This window comes from Ictidomys tridecemlineatus, chromosome 2 (genome assembly GCF_052094955.1).
Source record: "Ictidomys tridecemlineatus isolate mIctTri1 chromosome 2, mIctTri1.hap1, whole genome shotgun sequence".
NCBI classification, from domain to species: Eukaryota; Metazoa; Chordata; class Mammalia; order Rodentia; family Sciuridae; genus Ictidomys; species Ictidomys tridecemlineatus.
The window spans coordinates 11,871,386-11,897,109 of NC_135478.1; the positions used below are offsets into that span (position 1 = coordinate 11,871,386).

At 40.5% G+C, this 25,724-nt stretch overlaps 3 protein-coding genes across 3 annotated transcripts; all 3 read right to left on the reverse strand.

Annotated features, from left to right (window-relative positions):
* Window positions 1-6,448: 6,448 nt before the first annotated feature.
* Window positions 6,449-7,378, reverse strand: LOC144369700 (olfactory receptor 7A10-like). Its single transcript, XM_078029830.1, has one exon. It carries the CDS (start codon window positions 7,376-7,378, stop codon window positions 6,449-6,451), a length of 930 nt encoding a protein of 309 aa, XP_077885956.1.
* Window positions 7,379-14,816: 7,438 nt separating this feature from the next.
* On the reverse strand, window positions 14,817-15,746 carry LOC101957262 (olfactory receptor 7A10). Its single transcript, XM_005333066.2, has one exon. It carries the CDS (start codon window positions 15,744-15,746, stop codon window positions 14,817-14,819), a length of 930 nt encoding a protein of 309 aa, XP_005333123.2.
* A 7,072-nt stretch (window positions 15,747-22,818) lies between these two features.
* Window positions 22,819-23,742, reverse strand: LOC101956289 (olfactory receptor 7A17). The gene has a single exon (XM_005333133.2). It carries the CDS (start codon window positions 23,740-23,742, stop codon window positions 22,819-22,821), a length of 924 nt encoding a protein of 307 aa, XP_005333190.2.
* Between the last annotated feature and the right edge of the window lie 1,982 nt (window positions 23,743-25,724).

Consider the following 25,724-nt stretch of genomic DNA (forward strand, 5'->3'; position numbering starts at 1 on the left):
AAATCACAGTCTATTGCATTTTGGTGCTAATCACATATCACATGTATGGGCAACTGTGCCTCCTCACTGAATTATACACATCAACTCCATGTGGCCCTCTAAATATTAATTACAACTCAATAAAGCTGTTTTGAAAAGAAATAATCAAATAGCATGCCTAAGGGTGAAGCAAATATGAGAAAAACAAAAGCAGGTATAATGGAGATTAGAGGTTCTGTGTGTGTGTGTGTGTGGGTGGGTGTGTTGTGAACTCTTGGCCTTCTCTGTGTTTGCAAGTGCTCTACACTAACCAACATCCTGAGCCACTGGAGCTGCTATTTTCATGGTTTTCCAAAAAAAAAAGAAATTGAAAAAGAACTGAAAAAAAACAAAAAGATGATATACAGCATTTTTAAAATATCAGCATGAAATAATAATTAAATTGACAAAGACTTTTACACATTAGAATATAGCAGATAATGTTCTTATAAAATTGTTGCAGGTGATAAGTGCTCAATTATTTCTTAAGAATGAATTTAGAATGATGTTTAGTGTGTGTGGACATTTCATATAACACAGTTAAATATCCATCTGGTAGGAAAATAATAGATGGCAGAATAAATCCTTATAAAATGGCCATCTGTCTCAGAGAAGATGAAGTTGATCTCCTAGCTCACACATTTACCAATAATAAGACATATTAAAGACTTCAGTGTAAAAATGCAAAATACACTTGAGATGAAAATGTATTAGACAGTATATATAAAATCTATGGTGAACCATTGCATTGTAAGGCAAGAAACTCAGGTTTAAAATGGTAAACACATATCATTAAATATAATATGAAACTACTGAGTAGTCAAAATTACCCCAATTTCCAGTGGGGGAACAGTAATTGTAACATACCTTGAAATGTTGATAATGATAGAAAAATAGGCAGAGATCAATCCTAGGGAGATCAAAATGGTGATGATAAGATCAAAGATTAGCTCCAAGCTGTGAAGAAAACAGCAAGATATCACTTTCACACTCTTCTGCCTTGGAAAAAACCCTAAAGAGCCCTTCAACTGGTGTGATTGGAATTTTCAAACAGAAAAGAGGAACTCTCTGAGGTGGTGGGAGACAGGTGACCTGGTACCATGTCCTGGTGAGACATGCTGCAGACAGGTCTAGGTTAAAAGTGAAGATATTCTTTTACCCAAGGCTTCTTAATGTTCTCACTGGCAACATTCTGGTATGATCACCCTTTGAGACAGGACTGTCCTGTACATTGTAGGACATTTAGAAGCATCCCTGACCTCTTGTGATAGGAAAAAAATCTTTGAACACCACCCAATGTCTCCTGGGGCACAAATATCACTCATGATTCAAAAACCACTTTGAAATTAACAGTAGCAAAATATTTTTGCAGCAGTGATGTAATAGTAAATCAGTGTTAAAAAACATAAGAAAGACAACCAAAAGTATGGGTATCACAGCCCCATTGTGAACTGCTTAGCATCCTTTGAAATATCTAAAGTGCATTATGTTGGTTGATTTGAAGGAACTCAGTAGACATCTTTGAGGGAGAAGGGAAGAAGGGACAGGCTAGAAAAGACCCCAGCACTAAACAGAGGGAATGAATGCTGTGCACAGGAGCCTACTCCTGCATTTGTATGAAGGGTTATGAGCTTACCAGGATGCAGAGTATAGGAAGAAAAGCTCAAAAATAAATAAGAACTTATGTAAAAACTGAATTACAGTGTTAGTAAGCTTAGTGTAATTATTGATTTTATCTAATGCAATGAGTTTATGGATTTTTGTTTTGTTTCTAATTTGATATAATAGTTCACATTGATTATTGATTTTTCTTTGCAAATGACTAAAGGTGACACCTTTCTTTCATTTTGGCTTTTGGCTTTTTTTCCATTTTGTTTTGTTTTGTTTTAATTTCCTTTGGGTCTTCTTGCAAGGCTGAAGTTAAACCCAGGAACATTTGCATGATAAGCAACTGCTCTATGGACTTCAGCATGACCCTAGGTTTTTTTAACTGACACAGAGAAGCTGTACCCACTAGCAGGGCCTCATGTGATCATTCAATATCTGTGTGCAACATAGAATGCTCAAATCAGGGTCATTAGCACTTGTTCCTCCTTAAACATTTATCATTTCCTTGTGTTCGAGACTTTCTAACATTTATGAAAAATGTGATATCAAAACTAGTACATTGTTTTGTAAGTAATATTACGTTTTCTTCTTAGGGTTATAAAATTTTGGACATAAAAATGTGTGATAAATGGTTTTAGACTGCAAAAATCCCACTGTGTGCTGGACAGGGGACCCGTTCCTCCTGTGACTGCTGACTGCTGCAGTTATCAGGCCTCCCTGGCTCCTCCCAGTGCCTTTCCTGCCTCTGCTGACAACAGCCTACATTCTACTACATTGAGTCTTAAATTTTCTCCTATTTTTGATTAAAAATGCCCTCTATACTGGTTGACAGGGTTCCATGTTACTTTTCAATACACTCATTCAGCAGGCACTGATTGAAACCAAATCAATGAAAAAATCTATAACATCCATGGGAAAGATGTAAAATCTGAGTTCTTTAATGATATCAACATGGGTTATGAATTCAAGACTACGTTACCAAATACATAGAAAATAATACAAATGAACCGCTTATACTGAAAATATGTAAAGTTTTAATATCTCTCCTAAAAATATGTACATTTAAATAGGCTCAATAAAGATAAAATGAGCTTGTGTCAAGAGAGAAATAAGCATGAATGTCTTTTAATGTCTAAAGGTGACGCCTTTCTTAGCAATGCCTCTGATCAGAAAAAGACAAAAGACACAGTAATTAACACAGAGATGTGAAAACAAGTTGGAAATGTATATCTCAGGTGATGTAGCACTAGGGGTGCAGGAGAACCTCCAATACCATTTTTTATTTAAAAGGAGGACTGAAAAATAAAAATCTTAATCACCCACAGCTTGAGAACAACACAATGAGCAAGCAAGTACAATCAATTAATAGACTAGAAATTACAAAACTCACAAATTTGCAAACAGTCCCAATCAAAACATCTCTACCTACATGAAAATAGGTAGGCTGTGGAAGAAAAAACATCCAATAATCTCTTTAAAAGTCTGTATTGGAAAACAGTGCAGGGAGGGCTCCTATCAAGTACATCACAGAGAAAACGACACAACCCTTTGCAACACACAGGGAATAGCTAACACACCACAGGGATCTTCAGCCTCACAGGTTTCAAATCATTCCACAGTAAAGCTATAGGCATATCTCTAATTGCCTGTAAATTATATTTTTCAATGTTACTATAGAGAAAACAGTACCTTAAATCTGTGCCCCATGAACATTCGTGGTAAGATAATTTTTGCAAGATCTTACTCAGGATTTTTGTAAATAATAAGCAAACAGAATCTGCATGACCAATGTGGTTCTCCAGCGTGAACAATCAAAAAAATTAGAAATTATACCCCATTTATGTATGATATATCAAAGTGCATAAATTCATTCTATTGCCATGTATAACTAATTAAAACAAATAAGATTTTAAGAAGTTTAAAATGATTATATTGGAAACAGTGGGTGGGGGACTCCTATCAAGTACACTATAGAGAAACTGGCAAAGCCCTTTGCAACACACTAAGAAACAGGTAACAAATAACGGGCATATTCAGCCCCAAAGATGTTCAAATCGTTCTATGGTGATGCTCTAGGCATATCTCTATTCACCTGTAAAATTATATTTTTCAATGTTACTGTAAAGAAAACAATACTTTAAAATTTATGTCCCATGGACTTTTGTGGTAAGATATTTTTTGCAAGATTTTAACTCAGGATCTTTTTACGCCTCTACTCCTTTAATTGCAAAGACAATTGGACCTCTGTTCCTTCTCTGTGGGCACTGGATGCTTCCTCCAATCTTCTCTTCAGCCTCGGTTAGCTCCATTTCATGGTCAGCAGTGAACCCTGCGTTAACCAGTGCAATGGCCACTTCTCAGCTAAGTGTTATGAATCAATGCAGCCTGTGAATAAATCACCCATCAGGACAGCAAGTGGCCACAGCAGCCCTGCTCTGGGCTAGCTCAGCCTGGCTCTCCCCTGACCTCAGCTATAAACTCGTGGGTTCCATTCTCTCTGCTGCACTCCTGCAGTGTCCACTGAGCTCTCAGACTCACCTGGAGACCAGCTCTGGGAGGAAGGTCTCCCTGTGGAAGTGCAAGGTCCTGCATGGGTGGGCTTGATGGTGACTGAAGATCTGTCCTCAGAAAACACAGCAGGAAGGAGTCAAGTGCTGGGCAGACTGTAGACCTCAAACATACCTCCACGTCCTGTCCAGCGCAGGGCTGTGCACTGAGGGACCACATCAGAGCAGAGAGCCACAGCTTCCTATATCTGCTCATTAGCTCATTTCCCTCTTGTTCTCCTTGGGGACACTGGTCTAGAGAGACAGGAAATTCATCCTGCTGATTCTCTGTTCCCAGGAGACCCATTTGTAGTCCAGTAAACTTAGTTTTTATTATTCCTCCATGGATTTATCTGCTGCCTTCAGGAGGCACTTCATCCTTCCTGTGACCCTAAGTGTTTTCTGAGTCTCACGCTGATGAGCTCATCATGACCAGAGCTCATGTGTCTTAAAGCATGGACTCAGGCTGGGCAGTAAGCACCTGGTATCCCCAGAAAATAGTCATGCCCTCTTTAACAATGGAAAGAGTTGGGTTCCAATGTATAAAGCCTTGGGCATTATACTTCCTGCCTTTGTGACCCTTTCCTATACTATCAGGAAATTGTCCTTTTGATACTAGCAAAGAGCTCCCTTTCAGTCCTTCATTTAAAAAATGTTTATTAGGAAAAGATGGGATTGGTTCTCTTTATCCATCATACTCTCAGCTTAATTCCCAACAGGAACCAGGAAACTTTATTTTATTGAACTCTATTCTATTGAGTCTATTTTATATAGTGATACTATTATGACTTCCGTCTCCATGGCAGAAAATGGGCTGACAAATGCTACACCTTGAGGAAAAATGGGACCTTCATTTGAATTCTGACATGATACTTTCACTTCTCAAATATAGGCCTATGGTATTCATCTACATATATTTTTTCCCCTGGGGATAATTAACAATGTCTGAATTGTGGTACTAACCATTTACAACACCCAGAACAGCTCCCAACACAAATAATTATCCTGCCCCCAAATGTCTACAGGGAAGAGGTGATCAAAACCCATTCTATACCTATATCATCATGCAGAAGAATTACCAGGGATGCAAGTTCAGATGCGAATTCTGAGGCCATAGTACTCCTATGGTTGCAGGAACTCTGCATTCTAACATGAGCAAGGTGATCCTGGTACTGTAGGTCCTTCTCTGTGAACCTCTCTTCGAGCAGCAAGGCTGTGATGTTCTGTGTAGGTAGTTTTAGGTTTTCTCCTCTTAGTATGTTATTATTTTTTGTTTATGTTATTGTTTGCCCTTATATATTATTATTTTGTGTACTTTCTGAAGGAAGTTGTTCACTTGCTCTAGAGTCTGTATTGATTTCTGCATATTGTTGTTGTTGTTGTCGTCATCATCATTATTATCATTTTGTGGTTTTGAGGATTGAACTCAAAGGTGGTCTACCACTGCACGACATGCCCTAACTCTTATTTGTTTATTCATTTCGCCGGGTCTCTCTAACTTGCTCAGGCTGGCTTCACAATGACCATCCTCCAGCTGCAAGCTCCACACTCTGGTTTAAAGCTGTGCTCCCCCATGCCCAGGTGTAATTCCATACAAGGGCTCTTGAATGACAACTAATATCATCCTGAAAAAGAACTTGCAGTAGGTAGAATAATGATCTCCAAGGGTGTCTTGATCTAATCCAGGGAACTTTTAAATATGTCCACTTGAAATTTTTAATTTATCTTTAAGACCCCAATAACCTGTCACAAAAAAAACACTACAACACTCAGTCCAACTCATCAACAGGAATACTTAAAGCATTCACACACACAGGATTGACCATGCAAAGGAGAAACACTTCACTGTCACATTTTCCTCTACTAAAAATTACAAAACCCACCTCAGGTGCCCACGGACAAAGCAACACCCATGAATATTTTTCAGTAAAACAAAAAGAAATTAATCAATACAATATTTCAAGAGAGAAGAATGATTTGTAATACTTAATCCCTCCTGTCCCATGACATCAGTGGGCATTTACACAGGTTTTTGGTCCAATATTTAGAAGAATTTAGAAAATCAAAAGAAGGGAAAAACTATTGAATATCAGAGAAACCAGGAAGCTGAATGAAGGGAGTTGTTAAATGGTAGAGAGAGGTTGAAATCAGAGCAATGAATCTGCAGGAAGTAAAACAGAAGGTAGAAGCTTTACATTCCCAAACTCATCAGAAACCCCAACTCTGGCTCCAAGGCTTTGCTGCCTGCAGTCCTGAGCATGGGCTTCTGAACCCTCCTACAGTTTCCCTCCAAAGAGCCTTCTCAGGGCTCCCTTCACATCCTTATTCCTCAGGCTGTAGATGAAGGGGTTCAGCAGGGGGGTGACCACAGTGTACATGACAGAGGCTGTTGCACTGGAGGGTGAGCTCTGGGCTGCAGCAGAACTAAAGTACACACCCAGGCCTGTGCCATAAAATAAAAAGACCACGGAGAGGTGAGATGCACAGGTAGAGAAGGCTTTGTACTTGCCCTGAGCTGATGAGATTGCACGGATGGAGGACACGATCTTGCAGTAGGAGTAAAGGATGCCAGCGAGGGGGCCACCTCCCAGCAACACAGATGCAAAATTCATCACCATGTCATTCAGAAAGGTGTCAGAACAGGCAAGTTGGATCACCTGGTTACGTTCACAGAAAAAGTGGGGGATTTCTGAGTGTGTGCAGAAGGACAGTCGCAACACCATTAAGCTCTGTAACAGGGCATGCAGGACACTCAGGATCCAGCACACCAGAACCAGCAAACCACAGAGCCTGGGATTCATGATGACAGTGTAGTGCAATGGGTGGCAGATGGCCACCAACCGGTCATAGGCCATCACAGTCAAGAGGAAGTTGTCCAACTCTACAAAAATAAAGAAAAAGCCCATCTGGGTGATGCAGCCTGCGTAGGTAATGGCCTTGTTCTGTGTCTGGAGGTTCACCAGCATCTTGGGGATGGTGGTGGAGGTGAGGCAGATGTCCACAAAGGACAGGTTGGAGAGGAAGAAGTACATGGGCGTGTGCAGGTGGGAGTCTGAGATGGTGGCCAGGATGATGAGCATGTTCCCCAGCACAGTGACCAGGTACACAGAGAGGAACAGCCCAAAGATGAGGGGCTGCAGCTCTGAATCCTCTGAAAATCCCAGCAGAAGAAATTCTGAAATTCTTGTATTGTTCCCTGGTTCCATGTGGTGGATATGCCTACAAAGAAAAAACAAATAATAGGACATTTTCACACACATAGACAACACTGATTTGATTGAAATGGAAGAATTTAGCCAGATCTGGTGGCACATACCTGTAATTCCATCAGCTCAGGAGGCTGAGGCAGGAGGAGTGCAAACTCAAGGCCAGCCTCAGCAACGTAGAAAGGCCCTATGCAACTTCCCAGGACCCTGTCTCAAAATATAAAAGCCTGCAGTGTGGCTCACTGTGCCGCTGGGTTCAATTTCCATTACCGCCCAAATAAATAAATAAATAAATAGAAATGGGACAATTTATAGTTTCCAGCCGAGAAATTGATTTATCTTTTGTTTCTAGGTCAGATCATCCTCACATATCCCTCGTGCCATTACTGAGTAAGAATTTCTGTCTAACTCTAAGCTTTTATCCACAGCGCATGTTTTGTATATTTTTAGTGAGAAATTACTTCTTACCATGGAGGAGCACATGCAGAGTACTGGCCATGTTCCAGGCACAGGTTAAGCCTCCTCAACCAAAGCTCCTACATCCCAATGATGGACAGAGCACATCCACACAGAGGCAAATCACAGTCTATTGCATTTTGGTGCTAATCACATATCACATGTATGGGCAACTGTGCCCCCTCACTGAATTATACACATCAACTCCATGTGGCCCTTTAAATATTAATTACAACTCAATAAAGCTGTTCTAAAAAGAAATAATCACATAGCATGACTGAGGGTGAAGCAAATATGAGAAAAACAAAAGCAGGTATAATGGAGATTAGAGGTTCTGTGTGTGTGTGTGTGTGTGTGTGTGTGTGTGTGTGTGTGTGTTGTGAACTCTTGGCCTTCTCTGTGTTTGCAAGTGCTCTACACTAACCAACATCCTGAGCCACTGGAGCTGCTATTTTCATGGTTTTCCAAACAAAAGAAATTGAAAAAGAACTGAAAAAAAATAAAAAGATGATATACAGCATTTTTAAAATATCAGCATGAAATAATAATTAAATTGACAAAGACTTTTACACACTAGAATATACCAGATAATGTTCTTATGAAATTGTTGCAGGTGATAAGTGCTCAATTATTTCTTAAGAATGAATTTAGAAAGATGTTTAGTGTGTGTGGACATTTCATATAACACAGTTAAATATCCATCTGGTAGGAAAATACTAGATGGCAGAATAAATCCTTATAAAATGGCCATCTGTCTCAGAGAAGATGAAGTTGATCTCCTAGCTCACATATTTACTAATAATAAGACAGGTTAAAGACTTCAGTGTAAAAATGCAAAATAAATTTGAGATGAAAATGTATTTCACATTATATATAAAATTTACACTGAACGATTACATTGTAAGGCAAGAAACTCAGGTATAAAATGGTAAACACATATCATTAAATTCAATATGAAACTACTTAATAGTCAAAAAATTACCCCAATAGGCAGTGGAGGAACAGTAATTGTAACATACCTTGAAATACTGATAAAGATAGAAAAATAGGCAGAGATCAATCCTAGGGAGATCAAAATGGTGATGATAAGATCAAAGATTAGCTCCAAGCTGTGAAGAAAACAGCAAGATATCACTTTCACACCCTTCTGCCTTGGAAAAGACCCTAAAGAGCCCTTAAACTGGTGTGATTGGAATTTTCAGACAGAAAAGAGGAACTCTCTGAGGTGGTGGGAGACAGGTGACTTGGTACCATGTCCTGGTGAGACATGCTGCAGACAGGTCTAGGTTAAAAGTGAAGATATTCTTTTACCCAAGGCTTCTTAATATTCTTGCTGACAACATTCTGGTATGATCACTCTTTGAGACAGGGCTGTCCTGTACATTGTAGGACATTTAGAAGCATCCCTGACCTCTCGTGATAGGAAAAAAAATCTTTGGACACCACCCAATGTCCCCTGGGGCACAAATATCACTCATGATTCAAAAGCCACTTTGAAATTAACAGTAGCAAAATATTTTTGCAGCAGTGATGTAATAGTAAATCAGTGTTAAAAAAAAATAAGAAAGACAACCAAAAGTATGGGTATCACAGCCCCATTGTGAACTGCTTGGCATCCTTTGAAATATCTAAAGTGCATTATGTTGGTTGATTTGAAGGAACTCAGTAGACATCTTTGAGGGCGAAGGGAAGAGGGGACAGGCTAGAAAAGACCCCAGCACTAAACAGAGGGAATGAATGCTGTGCACAGGAGCCTACTCCTGCATTTGTATGAAGGGTTATGAGCTTACCAGGATGCAGAGTATAGGAAGTAAAGCTCAAAAATAAATAAGAACTTATGTAAAAACTGAATTACAGTGTTAGTAAGTTTAGTGTAATTATTGATTTTTATCTAATGCAATGAGTTTATGGATTTTTGTTTTGTTTCTAATTTGATATAATATCTCACATTTATTATTGATTTTTTTTCCTTTGCAAATGTCTAAAGGTGACATCTTCCTTTCATTTTGGCTTTTGGGTTTTTTTCCATTTTCTTTTTTTTTTGTTTTGTTTTGTTTTACTTTGCTTTGGGTCTTTTTGCAAGGCTGAAGTTAAACCTAGGAACTTTTACATGATAAGCAACTGCTCTCTGGACTTCAGCATGACCCTAGGTTTTTTTAACTGACACAGAGTAGCTGTACCCACTAGCAGGGCCTCATGTGATCATTCAATATCTGTGTGCAACATAGAATGCTCAAATCAGGGTCATTAGCACTTGTTCCTCCTTAAACATTTATCATTTCCTTGTGTTCGAGACTTTCTAACATTTATGAAAAATGTGATACCAAAAACTAGTATAGTGTTTTGTAACTAATATTACGTTTTCTTCTTAGGGTTATAAAATTTTGGACATAAAAATGTGTGATAAATGGTTTTAGACTGCAAAAATCCCACTGTGTGCTGGGACATGGGGCCCCTTCCTCCTGTGACTGCTGACTGCTGCAGTTACCAGGCCTCCCTGGCTCCTCCCAGTGCCTTTCCTGCCTCTGCTGACACCAGCCTACATTCTACTACATTGAGTCTTAAATTTTCTCCTATTTTTGATTTAAAATGCCCTCTATACTGGTTGACAGGGTTCCATGTTACTTTTCAATACACTCATTCATCAGGCACTGATTGAAACCAAATCAATGAAAAAATCGAAAACATCCATGGGAAAGATGTAAAATCTGAGTTCTTTAATGATATCAACATGGGTTAAGAATTCAAGACTACGTTACCAAATACCTGGAAAATAATACAAATGAACTGCTTATAGTGAAAATATGTAAAGTTTTAATATCTCTCCTAAAAATATGTACATTAAAATAGGCTCAATAAAGATAAAATGAGCTTGTGTCAAGAGAGAAATAAGCATGAATGTCTTTCAATGATGTCTAAAGGTGATGCCTTTCTTAGCAATGCATCTGATCAGAAAAAGACAAAAGACACAGTAATTAACACAGAGATGTGAAAACAAGTTGGAAATGTATATCTCAGGTGATGTAGCACTAGGGGTGCAGGAGAACCTCCAATACCTTTTTTTATTTAAAAGGAGGACTGAAAAATAAAAATCTTAATCACCCACAGCTTGAGAACAACACAATGAGCAAGCAGATACAATCAATTGATAGGCTAGAAAGTACAAAACTCACAAATTTTTACATAGTCCCAATCAAAATATCTCTACCTACATGAAAATAGGCAGGCTGTGGAAGAAAAAACATCCAATAATCTCTTTAAAAGTCTGTATTGGAAAACAGTGCAGGGAGGACTCCTATCAAGTACATCACAGAGAAATGGACACAACCCTTTGCAACACACAGGAAATAGCTAACACACCACAGGGATCTTCAGCCTCACAGGTTTCAAATCATTCCACAGTAAAGCTATAGGCATATCTCTAATTGCCTGCAAATTATATTTTTCAATGTTACTATAGAGAAAACAGTACCTTAAATCTGTGCCCCATGAACTTTTGTGGTAAGATAATTTTTGCAAGATCTTACTCAGGATTTTTGTAAATAATAAGCAAACAGAATCTGCATGACCAATGTGATTCTCCAACGTGAACAATTAAAAAACTTAGAAATTATACCCCATTTATATATGATATATCAAAGTGCATAAATTCATTCTATTGCCATGTATAACTAATTAAAACAAATAAGATATTTTAAGAAGTTTAAAATGATTATATTGGAAACAGTGGGTGGAGGAGTCCTATCAAGTACACTATAGAGAAACTGGCAAAGCCCTTTGCAACACACTAAGAAACAGGTAACAAATAACGGGCATATTCAGCCCCAAAGATGTTCAAATCATTCTAAGGTAATGCTCTAGGCATATCTCTATTCACCTGTAAAATTATATTTTTCAATGTTACTATAGAGAAAACAATACTTTAAAATTTATGTCTCATAGACTTTTGTGGTAAGATATTTTTTGCAAGATTTTTACTCAAGATCTTTTTATTCCTCTGCTCCTTTATTTGCAAAGATAATTGGACCTCTGTTCTTTCTCTGTGGGCACTGGACGCTTCCTCCAATCTTCTCTTCAGCCTCTGTTAGCTCCATTTCATGGTCAGCAGTGAACCCTGCGTTAACCAGTGCAATGTCCACTTCTCAGCTAAGTGTTATGAATCAATGCAGCCTGTGAATAAATCACCCATCAGGACAGCAAGTGGCCACAGCAACCCTGCTCTGGGCTAGCTCAGCCTGGCTCTCCCTGACCTCAGCTAGAATCATGGGTTTCATTCTCTCTGCTGCTCTCCTGCAGTGTCCACTGGAATGAATGAATGAGCTCCCAGACTCACCTGGAGACCAGCTCTGGGAGGAAGGTCTCCCTGTGGAAGTGCAAGGTCCTGCCTGGGTGGGCTTGATGGTGACTGAAGCTCTGTCCTCAGATAACACAGCAGGAAGGAGTCAAGTGCTGGGTTCCTGGGCAGACTGAAGACCTCAAAGACACCTCCACGTCCTGTCCAGCACAGGGCTGTGCACTGAGGGACCACATCAGAGCAGAGAGCCACAGCTCCCTATATCTGCTCATTAGCTCATTTCTCTCTTATTCCCCCGAGGGACACTGGCCTGGAAAGACAGGAAATTCTTCCTGCTAATTCTCTGTTCCCAAAAGACCCATTTATAGTCCAGTAAACTTAGTTTTTATTGTTCCTCCATAAATTCACCTGCCTTCCAGAGGTCCAGTACCCTGATACTTCAACCTTCCTTTGACCAAAGTGTTTTCTAAGTCTGACCCTGATGAGCTCATATTGACTGGGGCTCATGTGTCTTCAAAGCATGGACCAGTGGTAGGTAATAAGCTCTCATGCCCCCAGAAGATAGTCATGTCCTGTTTAACAAAGATGAGCGTCACGTTCCTGTGGTCTAACGCCTTGGGCATTACACTTCTGGCCTTCACGATCCCATCACGATCTGGAAATTTATACTTGTAACACAAGAGCTCCCACTAAGTCTCTCATTTTTGAAATATTTATTATGATGGGGTGGTTAGTATTTTGTTTTGTCTTGTTTTCTGCACCATAGCCTAAGTTTAACACCTGATAGGAACTGGGCAATTTCACTCTTAGTGAAGTCCATTCTGTAAAGTCTATTTTATGTGTTAGAATGAATTACAACTCCACTGAAGAAACTGTGCTGATGAATGTTAGACGTCAAGTAGGATCGGCCAGACATGGTAGCACACACCTGTAATCCCAGGCACTCAAGAGCCTGAAACAAGAAGACCATAGGTTCTAGGCCAGCCTCAAAATACACATATTTTTTATAAAGCACGAATGGGACCTTCATTTGAATTCTGGCTGATATTCCTAGTTCTCAAGCTCTGAGCCTGAACATCTCAACTAGAGATAATTTTCCTTAGCAATGTCAGAAGTGGGTGCCAATCAACTATAACACACAGGAGAGATACCTACCCCCTAAATGTCAGCAGAGAGGAGGTGATCCAAGCCAGTTCTAGACCAACTTCGTTATGCAGAAGAATTACCAGGGATACAAGTGCAAATTTCTGAGGCCGTAGGTCAACTCTGGTCCCAGGAACTCTGCATTCTAGCACGGCCAAGGTGCTCCGGTACTGCAGGTCCAGGTCTGTGGACCGTGCTCTGAGTAGAAAGGCTGTGATGGTCTGTGGGAGTCAGGGGTAGGTAGTTTAAGTCCTGTGCTGCCAAAGTGGGATTTCTACTTGATTTTGAAAGTAAGTACATTCACTCCCCGGTGCCACAAAAGAATAAGAACAATGTTTAGTCATTGTTATTCTTATTATTCTTTTGTGGCACCAGGGAGTGAATCCACAGGTGGCCTAACACTGGGAAGTTTTGTTGGTTTGTTTGGTTTTTTTGTTTTGTTTTTGTTTCGAGCCAAGATTTTGCTAACTTTCCCAGCCTGGGCTCAGAATTGCTGTCCTCAAGATTCAGTTTGGGATTCAGGTAGTTGGGATTAAAGGTGTGCACCACTATGCCCCACCAATAATTTAGGCAAGGGATCTGGAATGAGAACTAATGTAAATCTGAAAAAAAGAGTATTTTTGTAGGCAGAATAATGATCTTGAAAAGAAGTATAGACCCTAACCCATAGAATTTTTGAATATGTTGGCTTAAAAACAATTTTTCCAAGCTCCATTGATATGCTATACACTATACTTGCATTATAAAGTAGAAATTATCAAGAAGAGCCTTTTTCTTTTTTTAAATATTTTTATTAGTGCATAAAAGTTGAACATAATACCTGGGCTCATTCTGACGAGTCACACAGGCATGGAAGACAATGTGCTTCACTTCAGTCCCTGGTATTTTTCTTTTCCCTCCCTTCTTTCCTTGGCCACTTCCCTTTCCTCTACTTTACTCGTCTTCCTTCTATTATTTGTAGCTTTTAAAATTATTACTGTATAAAAATACATAAATGTAAATTCATGGTGGTATATTCATATGCGCACATGGCATCAATTGGTCGATTTCATTCAAACATTCTTCCCTTTTCAAGTACCGATACACAAACAAATGATAATGAGCTCAGGCGACCTTCTACTACAAGTTACAAAAATTGCCTTAGTTGTGAAAAGCAGGTTTTCCACAAAGACATGACCATGATTTCATACAGCAAAAGAACATTAACCATCACAATATTTATCATGTTGGAAGACATAACTTACAAGATGTTTTTTGCAAACCCATGAGAGAAATGGGAACTTTTAAATATTTCTGGTTCACTATTTGTAATAACTTTTTAAAAATCAGAAAAACAAACCAAAAAAGAATGTTGGCTTTCACAGAGTACAGTGAGCTTAGTAAATTTTGTTTGGTTATAATTGTATAGAGAAGTTAAAATCAGATCATGGAAACTTCAGAAAATAAACAGCAGGAAGATGTTTCACATTCACAATTGAGTCAAAGAATCCCAACTTTTGGCTCCGAGGCTTTGCTCCTGAAATCAACGGCAGGCAAGATCCCCTGCTATACTTTTCTACCAAAGAGACTTTTCAGAGCTCTCTTCACATCCTTATTCCTCAGACTGTAGATGAAGGGGTTCAGCATGGGGGTGATCGTAGTGTACATCAACGAGGCTGTTGCCTTGGAGTGTGAGCTCTGGGCTGCAGCAGAACTGAGATACACACCCAGGCCTGTGCCATAAAATAGGGAGACAATGGACAGGTGAGACGCACAGGTGGAGAAGGCTTTGTACTTGCCCTGAGCTGACGAGATTGCTCGGATGGAGGAAGTTATCTTAGCATAGGAGTAAACGATGCCAGCGATGGGGCCAATAACCATCAGCACAAGTGCAGAATCCATCACCACCTCATTAAGGAAGGTGTCAGAACAGGCAAGCTGGACCACGTGATTAGGTTCACAGAAAAAGTGGGGGATTTCTAAGTGTGTGCAGAAGGACAGTCGCAACACCATTAAGCTTTGAAACAGGGCATGCAGGACACTCAGAATCCAGCACACCACAACCAGCAAACCACAGAGCCTGGGATTCATGATGACAGTGTAGTGCAGTGGGTGGCAGATGGCCACATACCTATCATAGGCCATCACAGCCAGGAGGAAGTTGTCCACTTCTATAAAAAACAAGAAAAAGCATATTTGTGTGATGCAACCTGCATAAGTAATGGCCTTGCTCTGTGTCTGGATGTTCACCAGCATCTTGGGGATGGTGGTGGAAGTGAGGCAGATGTCCACAAAGGACAGGTTGGAGAGGAAGAAGTACATGGGTGTGTGCAGGTGGGAGGCTGAGATGGTGGCCAGGATGATGAGCAGGTTTCCCAGTGCAGTGACCAGGTACATGGACAGGAAAAGCCCAAAGAAGAGGGGCTGCAGTTCTGGATCCTTCGAAAATCCCAGCAGAAGAAATTCTAAAACTCTTGTATTGTTTCTTGTTTCCATGTGATCCATGTGACTACTATGAGAAAAACAGATATAACTATTCTTCACACATATGGACACTACTGATATAGTTAAGTGTTGGCATTTATATTTTCCAATAAAGAAAATGAATTCTGTTTTGTTTCCAGGTCCGGTCATCCTAGGCATCCCTAGTGCCATTACTGATTAGGAATTCCCACCTCACTCTAACCTTTTCCACAAGAGCTCATGCATTGAATAGTTTTAAGGAGAAATTACTTCTTACTATAGAGGAGCACAATTGGAGTGCCAGCCGCATACCAGGCACTGTACAGGCCTCAACAACAAAAACTCCTTTATCCCAATAATGGACAAAGAGCATATGTAGATAGTCAAATTACGGTTTATTTCCTCTTTGTTCTGGGGGTATGGCCTATATTTGCATATGCATACTTGCATTTCCATATGCATAACTCATCTTGTACATTTTAAATGCATGTGGTCCTTTCAGTATTAATTATATCTCAGCAAAGTTGTTAAAAAAGAAATTGTTGTATGTCATGCCATAAAAGAAAGGTGTCTAAGAAAACACTTCTTGCTTTCCTCCTCCACGCCCTTCTGTCAGGATATGGATGTTGCCTCACTTGGGGCCCAGAGTCAACCTTCTATAAACTAACACCTCTAACACCCATAAAACCATGAGCACTACATAAATTTTCCTCCTCTCGAATGGGTCTTGTGGTCATAGCAGCAAAATACCTGACAAAATACAGTGAATTAAAATAAACAAGCTGCCTATTACCTCTGATGGTTGAGTTGCCCTGTGTATTAAAACAACCACTTGGAACATATGAGGAACCACTTGGAACATATCCTCTAAGGACAGCACACACGCAAACACACTTAATACCACTACTACTCAGCCTCTGACCTTCTCACCACCTATTAGGTGACTTGTGTATACATTGCAAGCTGGATGGAGCAGACTATCCATCCCCTAATACAGAAATGGTAGCCAGAAAGTCCATTTTGTAATCCTCTTTTGGATAATGAAACATGGGACTAAATTTTCTTAGATTCTGTTCTGCATTTAAAGACACACGGGGGGCAGGGGGGAGAAAGATGTCAACAAATACAGACAGGAAAATAGAGAAATGACACGGACAGGGGAAATGGTGTAGTAAGTCTCTCTCTCTCCCTGAGAGTCTAACAGGAAGGGAGCTCTCCCGTGGGTCTGGTGGGATTCCAGCACAGGTTCTGTCTCCTGGAAGACCTGCAAAAATAAGGAAGGAGCAGGAGAAAATTGCCCAAAGTCAAGAATAGTGTTGTATTTGTGGCTTCAAGTACACTACACGAAAATGATCGCAGACAAAAAGGGGAATACATTAAAAACTCTCAGGAGATATATAAAAAGTACAACAAACATTTGGCATGTATTTGGATGAAAGAGAATATTCTAGTTTTTTCCAAAAGTTATTTGACCAATCAACTGTAAAATGGAAATGGTCACAGGATGATGAAGCAGATCCCTTTCTCACTTGGCTTATAGGGCATCTTTCATCTTTTCTGTTTTGTTTTGTTTTGTTTTGTTTGGGGGGGGGCTTGGGGTCTTAATGTCTCATCTGGCAAATCCCATGGGTACACTCTAGCCCTTGTGATACAAGATCCAAATAGCAGAGACCTTGTGGATTTATTCACCTTTGTGTTTCCTGAACAGGATGCAAAGTTACGTAACAACTAACTTTTAAAAATGAGACTTTTATTAATTCAAAGAATGCAATGAGGATGAAACCAGGTTCAATGCAGTCATTTAAAAAAACATGCTATTAAACAAATGGAATGGAGCTTCAGACACTCACTGAGCAGGGCCACAGTGGGGCTTAATGACAGAGCACTTGCCCAGCACGCACCAGCCTCTGGGTTTGAGCCCCTGCACCACAAACAAACAAAACAAAAAAAGAACTGGGAAAGGGTATCAAATGGTAAATTAATATATCAGTGTGAGTTAACAGTTAATTCCCAAAGACTTTGACACAGTGGACTATAACAGACAACATTCCCTTGACATTCTGACAGGTGATAAACACTCAGTTATCCCTTGAGTTTTGAGTGAATTGGGAATGAAGTCTGAGTGTATGTGAGCATTTCACATAACACAGAGTTAAAAACTATGCAGCAGCAAAGGATTACATGGTGAAATAAACACATACAAAATGACCTTTTGTCTGGGAGAAGATGAAGCTGGTCTCCTACCTCACACATTTACCAATAATCAGACAGGTTAAAGACCTCAGGGAAAAAATACAAAATACATTTGAGATGAACATCTGGACATTATATATGAAATCTACAGTGAGCAGCAAATCAGACACAGGAACTCAACAGTAAGAAGATTGACAGACACATGAAACGAAATAAAACTCAAAACCCTTTAATGGTCAAAAAAAGTGTCCTGATAGTCAGTGGAGGAACAATAAGTGGAAAATGACTTGAAATTCTGATAATCTTGGGCAGATGCTAACAACAGGGAGATCCAAATGGGGATGATAAGAATGCAGATTAGCTCCAAGACAGTTGTGCTTTAAGAAAACACCAAAATATCACTTTCTCACACTTCTGCCTGGAAAAAGACCCCAAAGAGCTCCTACACTGAAGGCATCTGAATTTTCAAACAGAAAAGAGGAAATCTCTGACGCGATGGAGGATCTGTGGCTTGGGACCATGCCTTGGAGAGACATTCTGCAGACAGGGATGGCTGCTAAAGGTGAAAATATGCTTTTACCAAAGGCTGCTCCATCTCCTCACCTACAACATCCTGGTCACATTATTCTCCCGGGTGGAGGCTGTTCTGTGCATTGCAGGATGTTTAGCAGTATCCCCCAATCTCTCATGACCCCTCCCCTGTGGACAACAAAGAAAAACCTCTCTGGACACTGCTCAATGTCCCCTGGGGGACAAATATCACACATGGTGAGAACCACTCTTTGAAATTAACAGTAGCAAAGTACATTTTCAGCATTGATATAATAGTAAGCTAATGAAAAAATAGGGAAGATCACCCAAAAGACTTCTTCCTTCGATGTAACTTTATACTGAAATCTACATTATCCAGCCTCCCGTTTCCCCTCGACCTACCTTTCCTAACCTTGGCTGACCACCATGCTGCATGCCATTAAACTAACCTTTACATATTTTCAACATTTGATTAAAAATGCACTCTTTGTACATATTGTTGGGGTTCCATACAATATGTCAACATATTCATTCAGCAGGCACTGACTGTAAGAAAATCTAAAATACCTAGAACAAAGAAATAAAATAGGAATTATTTAACAAAATCAACATGAGTTACTTATTCAATATTAATTTGTCAAACACCTGGAAATAATAGAAAAATGAAGGATGACCCTGTAATATGGACTCAGGTATTAATATGTAAAGTTTCATTACCTGTCATATAAATACATATGAATTAAACTATGCTTAATAAAGTGGGGTAAATCAAAAAGGAAATAAGCATGATTACCTTCCACATGGTGGCTAAAAGTGACAACTTTCTAAATAATGTATCTTATCTCCAAAAGACCCAGTAAGCAATTAAAGATGTGAAAATGAGGTGATTAACATCAAAATTGGCTTAGCAATAAATGTGTACACAAGAATGCTTTGATTTAAACCAAGGACTCAAAATGAAGAATATTAAATTAATCATTCAATGCTTTCAGAAAAAAAGAACAATGTGCAAACAAGTTGCAACCAATTGACCCTACAAAATTCATAAGTTTTCACACACTCCCCACAAATATATTTCTACCTACATTAAAAAAAAATAAATAGCCAACAGGCAGTGTGTAAATACACTGTTTTAAGAAATACATTAGAAAGCAGGGAAGACATGCCCCCACCAAGTGCACAATAAGACAGTTGCATAAACACTTTGCAATGTACAAGCAGCTGGCTACCAGACCCAGAGGTGTTCAGCCTCACAGGTGCTCAAACCATTGCAAAGGAAGGCCATTACGCATACTTGTATTCACCTGTGAAATAATATTTTTGTGTGAATACTCAGAGAAATGATACATTAAAATGTGTGTCCCATGAACTTTTGAAGTAAGATATTTTTTCTAAGAACCTTACTCAGGATCTTTGCCAATAATACACAAACATAATCAAATACTTCTCATCTTAAAAACAAACACACCCAAAAGATACCCTAACCTAACTTCTTGTCCCTCCACAATTAAAGCCTATTCTTCTTCTCTCTTAATTGCAAAGATCCTTGGACCTCTGTTCTTTCACTTGGAAAACTGGACACCTCCTCCCATCTTCTCTTCAGCCTCAGATAGCTCTATTTCATGGTCAGCAGTGAACGCTGCATTAACCAGTGAACCCTGCGTTAACCAGTGCAATGTTCACTTCTCAGATACGTGTTCTGAGTCAATGCAGCCTGTGAATAAATCATCCATCAGGACAGCAAGTGGCCACAGCAACCCTGCTCTGGGCTAGCTCAGCCTGGCTCTCCCCTGACCTCAGCTATATAGTCGTGGGCTCCATTCTCTCTGCTGCTCTCCTGCAGTGTCCACTGAGCTCCCAGACTCACCTGGAGACCAGCTCTGGGAGGAAGGTCTCCCTGTGGAAGTGCAAGGTCTTGCCTGGGTGGGCTTGATGGTGACTGAAGCTCTGTCTCCAGAAAACACAGAAGGAAGGAGTCAAGTGCTGGGCAGACTGTAGACCTCAAAGACACCTCCACGTCCTGTCCAGCACAGAGCTATGCACTGAGGGACCACATCAGATCAGAGAGCCACAGCTCCCTATATCTGTTCATTAGCTCATTTCCCTCTTATTCCCCCGAGGGACACTGGCCTGGAAAGACAGGATATTCTTCCTGCTGATTCTCTGTTCCCAGGAGACCCATTTATATCCCAGGGAACCTAGTTTTTATTGCCCCTCCATGGACCCACCTGCCTTCCAGAGGTCCTGCCTCCTGGCACGTCATCACTGCTTTGACTGACAGTGTTTTCTGAGTCTCCCGCTGATGAGCTCACCTAGGTTTGAGCTCACAGATCTTGAGAGCCCAGATCTGTGTTGGATACAAAGCACCTGATATCAATAATCAGGCCTCCTCTAACAAGGGGGAGAATTGTCTTCCCCTGGTGTAAAGCCTTGGCCATTACTCTTCTTACCTTCATGATACCAACACTATCAGGAAATTCATACTTATAACACAAGGGAAGAGCTGCCATTAAGTCTGTCATTTTGAGATATTAATTAAGATGAGATGGTTAGTTTATTTGATTTTACACACTGTAGCCTAATGCTAACACCTGATAGGACCTGGGAAATTTCACTTTTACTGAAGTCTATTCTATGAAGTCTGTTTTATGTGTTAGTACAATTATGAACTACATCTCCACTGCAGAAACAGGGCTGACAAATGTTTGACATCAGGTAGGGACTGGCCAGACAAGTTGGCACACACCTGTCATCTCAGCCACTCCAGAAACCAAGGCAGGAAGATTATAATTTCTAGGCCATCCTCAGCAATTTTTACAGTCCCAGTCACAAAATACAGATATTGTAAATAGTGTAGGAGTGGGATCTTCATTCGAATTCTGGCATGATACTTCCAGTTCTCCAGCTCTGAGCCTATCGTTCTCAACGAGAGATATTTTTCCTTGACAATGTTGGAAACGGGTGCCAATCAACCATGATGCACAGGAGAGATCCCTGTCCCCAAATGTCAGCAGAGAGGAGGTGATCCAAGCCAGGTCTAGACCAACTTCGTTATGCAGAAGAATTACCAGGGATGCAAGTCCAAATGTGAATTCTGAGGCCATAGGTCAACTCTGGTCCCAGGAACTCGGCATTCTAGCATGACTAAGGTGCTCCTGTGAGGCAGGTCCAGGCCTGTGGACCGTTTTTTGCATAGAAAGGCTGTGATGGTCTGTGAGAGTCAGGTGTAGGTAGGTTCAATTCCTCTCCTCCCAAAGTGGGCCTTGGATGTGATTTCAAAAGGCAGTGTACTCACTCACTTTATCAACTATAACATTTCTGTTTTGACATTGCTAGTATTGTTATTATTTTGTGGTAGCCAAGGTCTTGCTAACATTCCCTGCCTGGGCTCCCTAAGGTTTCAACCTGGGATTCAAGTAGTTGGGATAAAGGTGTGCACCACTTTGCCTGGTGAATAACTTATGGGGATCTAGATTCTAACCCATAGAACTTTCGAACGTAACAGCGTAAAAACAATTTTTCCAAACCCCAATGATCTGTTGTTAAGTACACTTGAATATTAAAGTAAAATTAAAAACAAGAGCTCTTTTCTTTTTCAAATATTTTATTAATGCACAGAAGTTGTGCATGACACTTGGGTTCATTCTGACATGACACATATGCATGGAAGACAATTTGTTCCACTTCAGCCCCTGCTATTTTCCCTCCCCTCCCTCCTTTCCTGCTTCCTTTTCCTCTACTCTAATTGGTCTTCCTTCTATTATTTGTAGCTGTTTAAACTATTTCTAGATAAAGGTGAAATTCACAGTGGCATATTCATATGTACACACAGCATAAATTCACCAGCTTCATTCTACCATTCCTCCCTTCACAAGTACTGACATACAAACAAATGATAAAGCAAACTGTGACCTCAGATGATCTTCTATTATAAGTTGCAAGAATTTCCTGAGTTCTGAAGAACAGGTTTTTCCACAGAGACATGACTATGTTTTCATAGAGGTAAAGAAACATTAATCAACACACATATGTCATGTAGGAAGACAGTAAATAGATTTTTTTTTTGCTAACCCATGAGAGAAATGGGAATTTTTAAATATTTCTGATATGTTGTTTGGGATAACTTTTGGAATAAATTTATAAAATCAAGACAACAAAGCAAAAAATTGTTGGATTTTAGAGCATGCAGGAGGTTACTAAAGTGAATTGGATATCCCTGTATAGAGAGGTTGAATTCCATGAAACTTCAGAAAATAAATAGAAGGGAGATGTTTCACACTCACAAACTAATCAAAGAATAACAACTTGTGGTTCTGAGGCTTTTCTCCTGCAACCAAAGTCAGGTCCTACTGAAGCCCCAGGGCAAGAGGACCTTCTATAGTTACCCTCCAAAAAGATTTTTCAGAGATTCTTTTATGTCCTTATTCCTCAGACTGTAGATGAAGGGGTTCAGCATGGGGGTGACCACAGTGTACATCACCGAGGCTGTTGCACTGGAGTGTGAGCTCTGGGTTATTGCAGAACTCAGGTAAACACCCAAACCTGTGCCATAAAATAAGGAGACAATGGACAGGTGAGATGCACAGGTGGAGAAGGCTTTGTATTTGCCCCGAGCTGATGAGATTGCACGGATGGAGGACATGATCTTGGAGTAGGAGTACAGGATGCCAATGAGGGCAATAGAAGCCAACAAGAGGGCAGTAAAATCCATCAATTTGTCATTAAGAAAGGTGTCAGAACAGGCAAGTTGGACCACATGATTAGGTTCACAGAAAAAGTGGGGGATTTCTATGTCTCTGCAGAAGGACAGTCGCAACACCATTAAGCTATGTAACAAGGCATGCAGGACACTCAGGATCCAGCACACCACAACCAGCAAACCACAGAGCCTGGGATTCATGATGACAGTGTAGTGCAGCGGGTGACAGATGGCCACAAACCTGTCATAGGCCATCACAGCCAGGAGGAAGTTGTCCAACTCTGCAAAAACCAAAAAGAAGCTCATCTGGGTGATGCAACTTCTGTAGGTAATGGCCTTGCTCTGTGTCTGGATGTTCACCAGCATCTTGGGGATGGTGGTGGAGGTGAAGCAGATGTCCACAAAGGACAGGTTGGAGAGGAAGAAGTACATGGGCGTGTGCAGGTGGGAGTCTGAGATGGTGGCCAGGATGATGAGCAGGTTCCCCAGCACAGTGACCAGGTACATGGACAGGAAAAGGCCAAAGATGAGGGGCTGCAGTTCTGGGTCCTCTGAAAATCCCAAAAGACAGAATTCTGATACTCTTGTATTGTTTTCTGGTTCCATGGAGTGGATATAACTACCAGAAAGAGAAAAATAACATATGAACACACAGATGAACACTGCTGATATGGTTAAAATGTTACCTTTTATATTTCCTTCCAGGACTGGATTTCTACACTTTGCTTGTGGATCTGTCCTCTTAGGACATTCCTGGAGCCATTACTGAAGAAGAACTCCTGTCCTGCTCTGATCCTTTTCTCTAGCAGGTACATTTATTCCATACTCTTCCAGAGAGTACTGAATAACAAAAGCTCCTACATCCCAATAATGGGCAAAGAATTATATGCAGATGAATAAATCATAATCTGTTGCCTTTTGTGCATATTCTTGCACATGTGTAAACTCTCCAGATTGTACACATTAAACACGAGTGGTTCTTTGAATATTAATTATGCCTCAAGAAAGCTGTTTTAAAAAACAATCTTGTAGCATGTCTGATGGTGAAGAGACATGAAAGACATGAAGCAGTGCTGGGGATGAAACCCAGGGCTTCCTGTGTTGTGAGCAGGTGCTCTACCATGGATATGCACCCCCAAGACCTAGTGCTGCTATTTTTTAAGTCCAGGTAAGATCAGCAGAGAATGTAACATTGGAACAGAGACCTCAAGAGGGTGGTGCAGGAGGCAGGAGGTCATCTGCTGAGGTTTAGCAGAGAGAATAGTCAGTGCAAAGGGCCTGAGACAGGAACTTGTTTCAGGTGTTCAAGGGCCTCAAAGAGCCACTGTGAAGAGGCCAATAAAAAAGAGGTATGTATGTGTAAGTGTCTTTATATAAATAGCTTTATAATTGGCTACCTGATGATAAAAAAATATTGCTCATTTACATTGCATCTTACATTTTGATAACACATTTTAAACTTTCACTGAATTTGTATGTAACTCTCAAAAAAAGAGGAGGAGTGACAAGGTACGGTGTCAGAGGACACTGAGGAATGAGGTGGTCTCTCTGCTGGGGCTGAAACTTCCAGACACCAAGTGACCTTCATCCCCATTATGTAAACTGTTAATCTTGTTGAAAGGCAGCCTGGGAAATGAAATGGACAGGCTACTTATGCCACCAACGTCACATCATCGGAATCGCCTTGGAATAGGCGTCCATTGCCCTGCCCTGAGGATGGCGCATGCACACACACACACACACACACACACACACACACACACACACACACACCACATCACTGCTGTGGCCTCTGACCTCACCACACTGTTAGGCTCCTAGTGTATGCAGTGCAAGCTGGCCAGATCAGATTAACTGTTCCCTGATGCAGAAATGGCAGCCAGAACGTCTTCCCGTAAACCTCCTGTTGAGAAGTAAAGATGGAGAAAATACCGTTACAGTTTGCTAGATTATGTTCAGCATTTGAAGAACATGAGGGAGGGGGTGGGAGAGAGAGAGAGAAAGAGAAAGCCCAACAAATACAGAGAAGAACAGAGAAACGAAGTGGGCATTGGTGGCTGGGGACAAGGCAATGACCTCGGAAGGCCCCTGAGAGACTGAAAGGAAGAAAATGCTCCTTGATTCTGGCTCCAGGCCAGGGCCCAGCCCCTGCAGGTCCTGCAAAAATAAGAGAAAGAAATGTATCCAACGTCAAAATAGTGATGTATTTATGGGTTCCACACCTTATAGAAATATGACCCCACAACAAAAATGACCAAAGGTAACAAGTTAACAATTCCTCAAAGGATAGGCAAGGGACCACAAGTTCACCATAGTTTACATGGAGCTGAAGAATCTGGTTTTCCTGCACCTGTCCCCTATTTGACTGGTTTGGAAATGGCCCAAATGGACAAGCTGGGCCCCTTTCTTGCTTTGCTCATGTGGTATCTTTCCTTGGTTGCTCTTGGATTTAGGGATTTAATCTCTCTTTCTACTTTTTTTTTAATCCTATAGGTACCTCCAGCCCTGGTTCTGCTCCTTGTTCAGCCTGAAAATGTGGTGACAATTCCACCCTGATCTGTCCTAATACAATCCTGAGGGCACTGTGC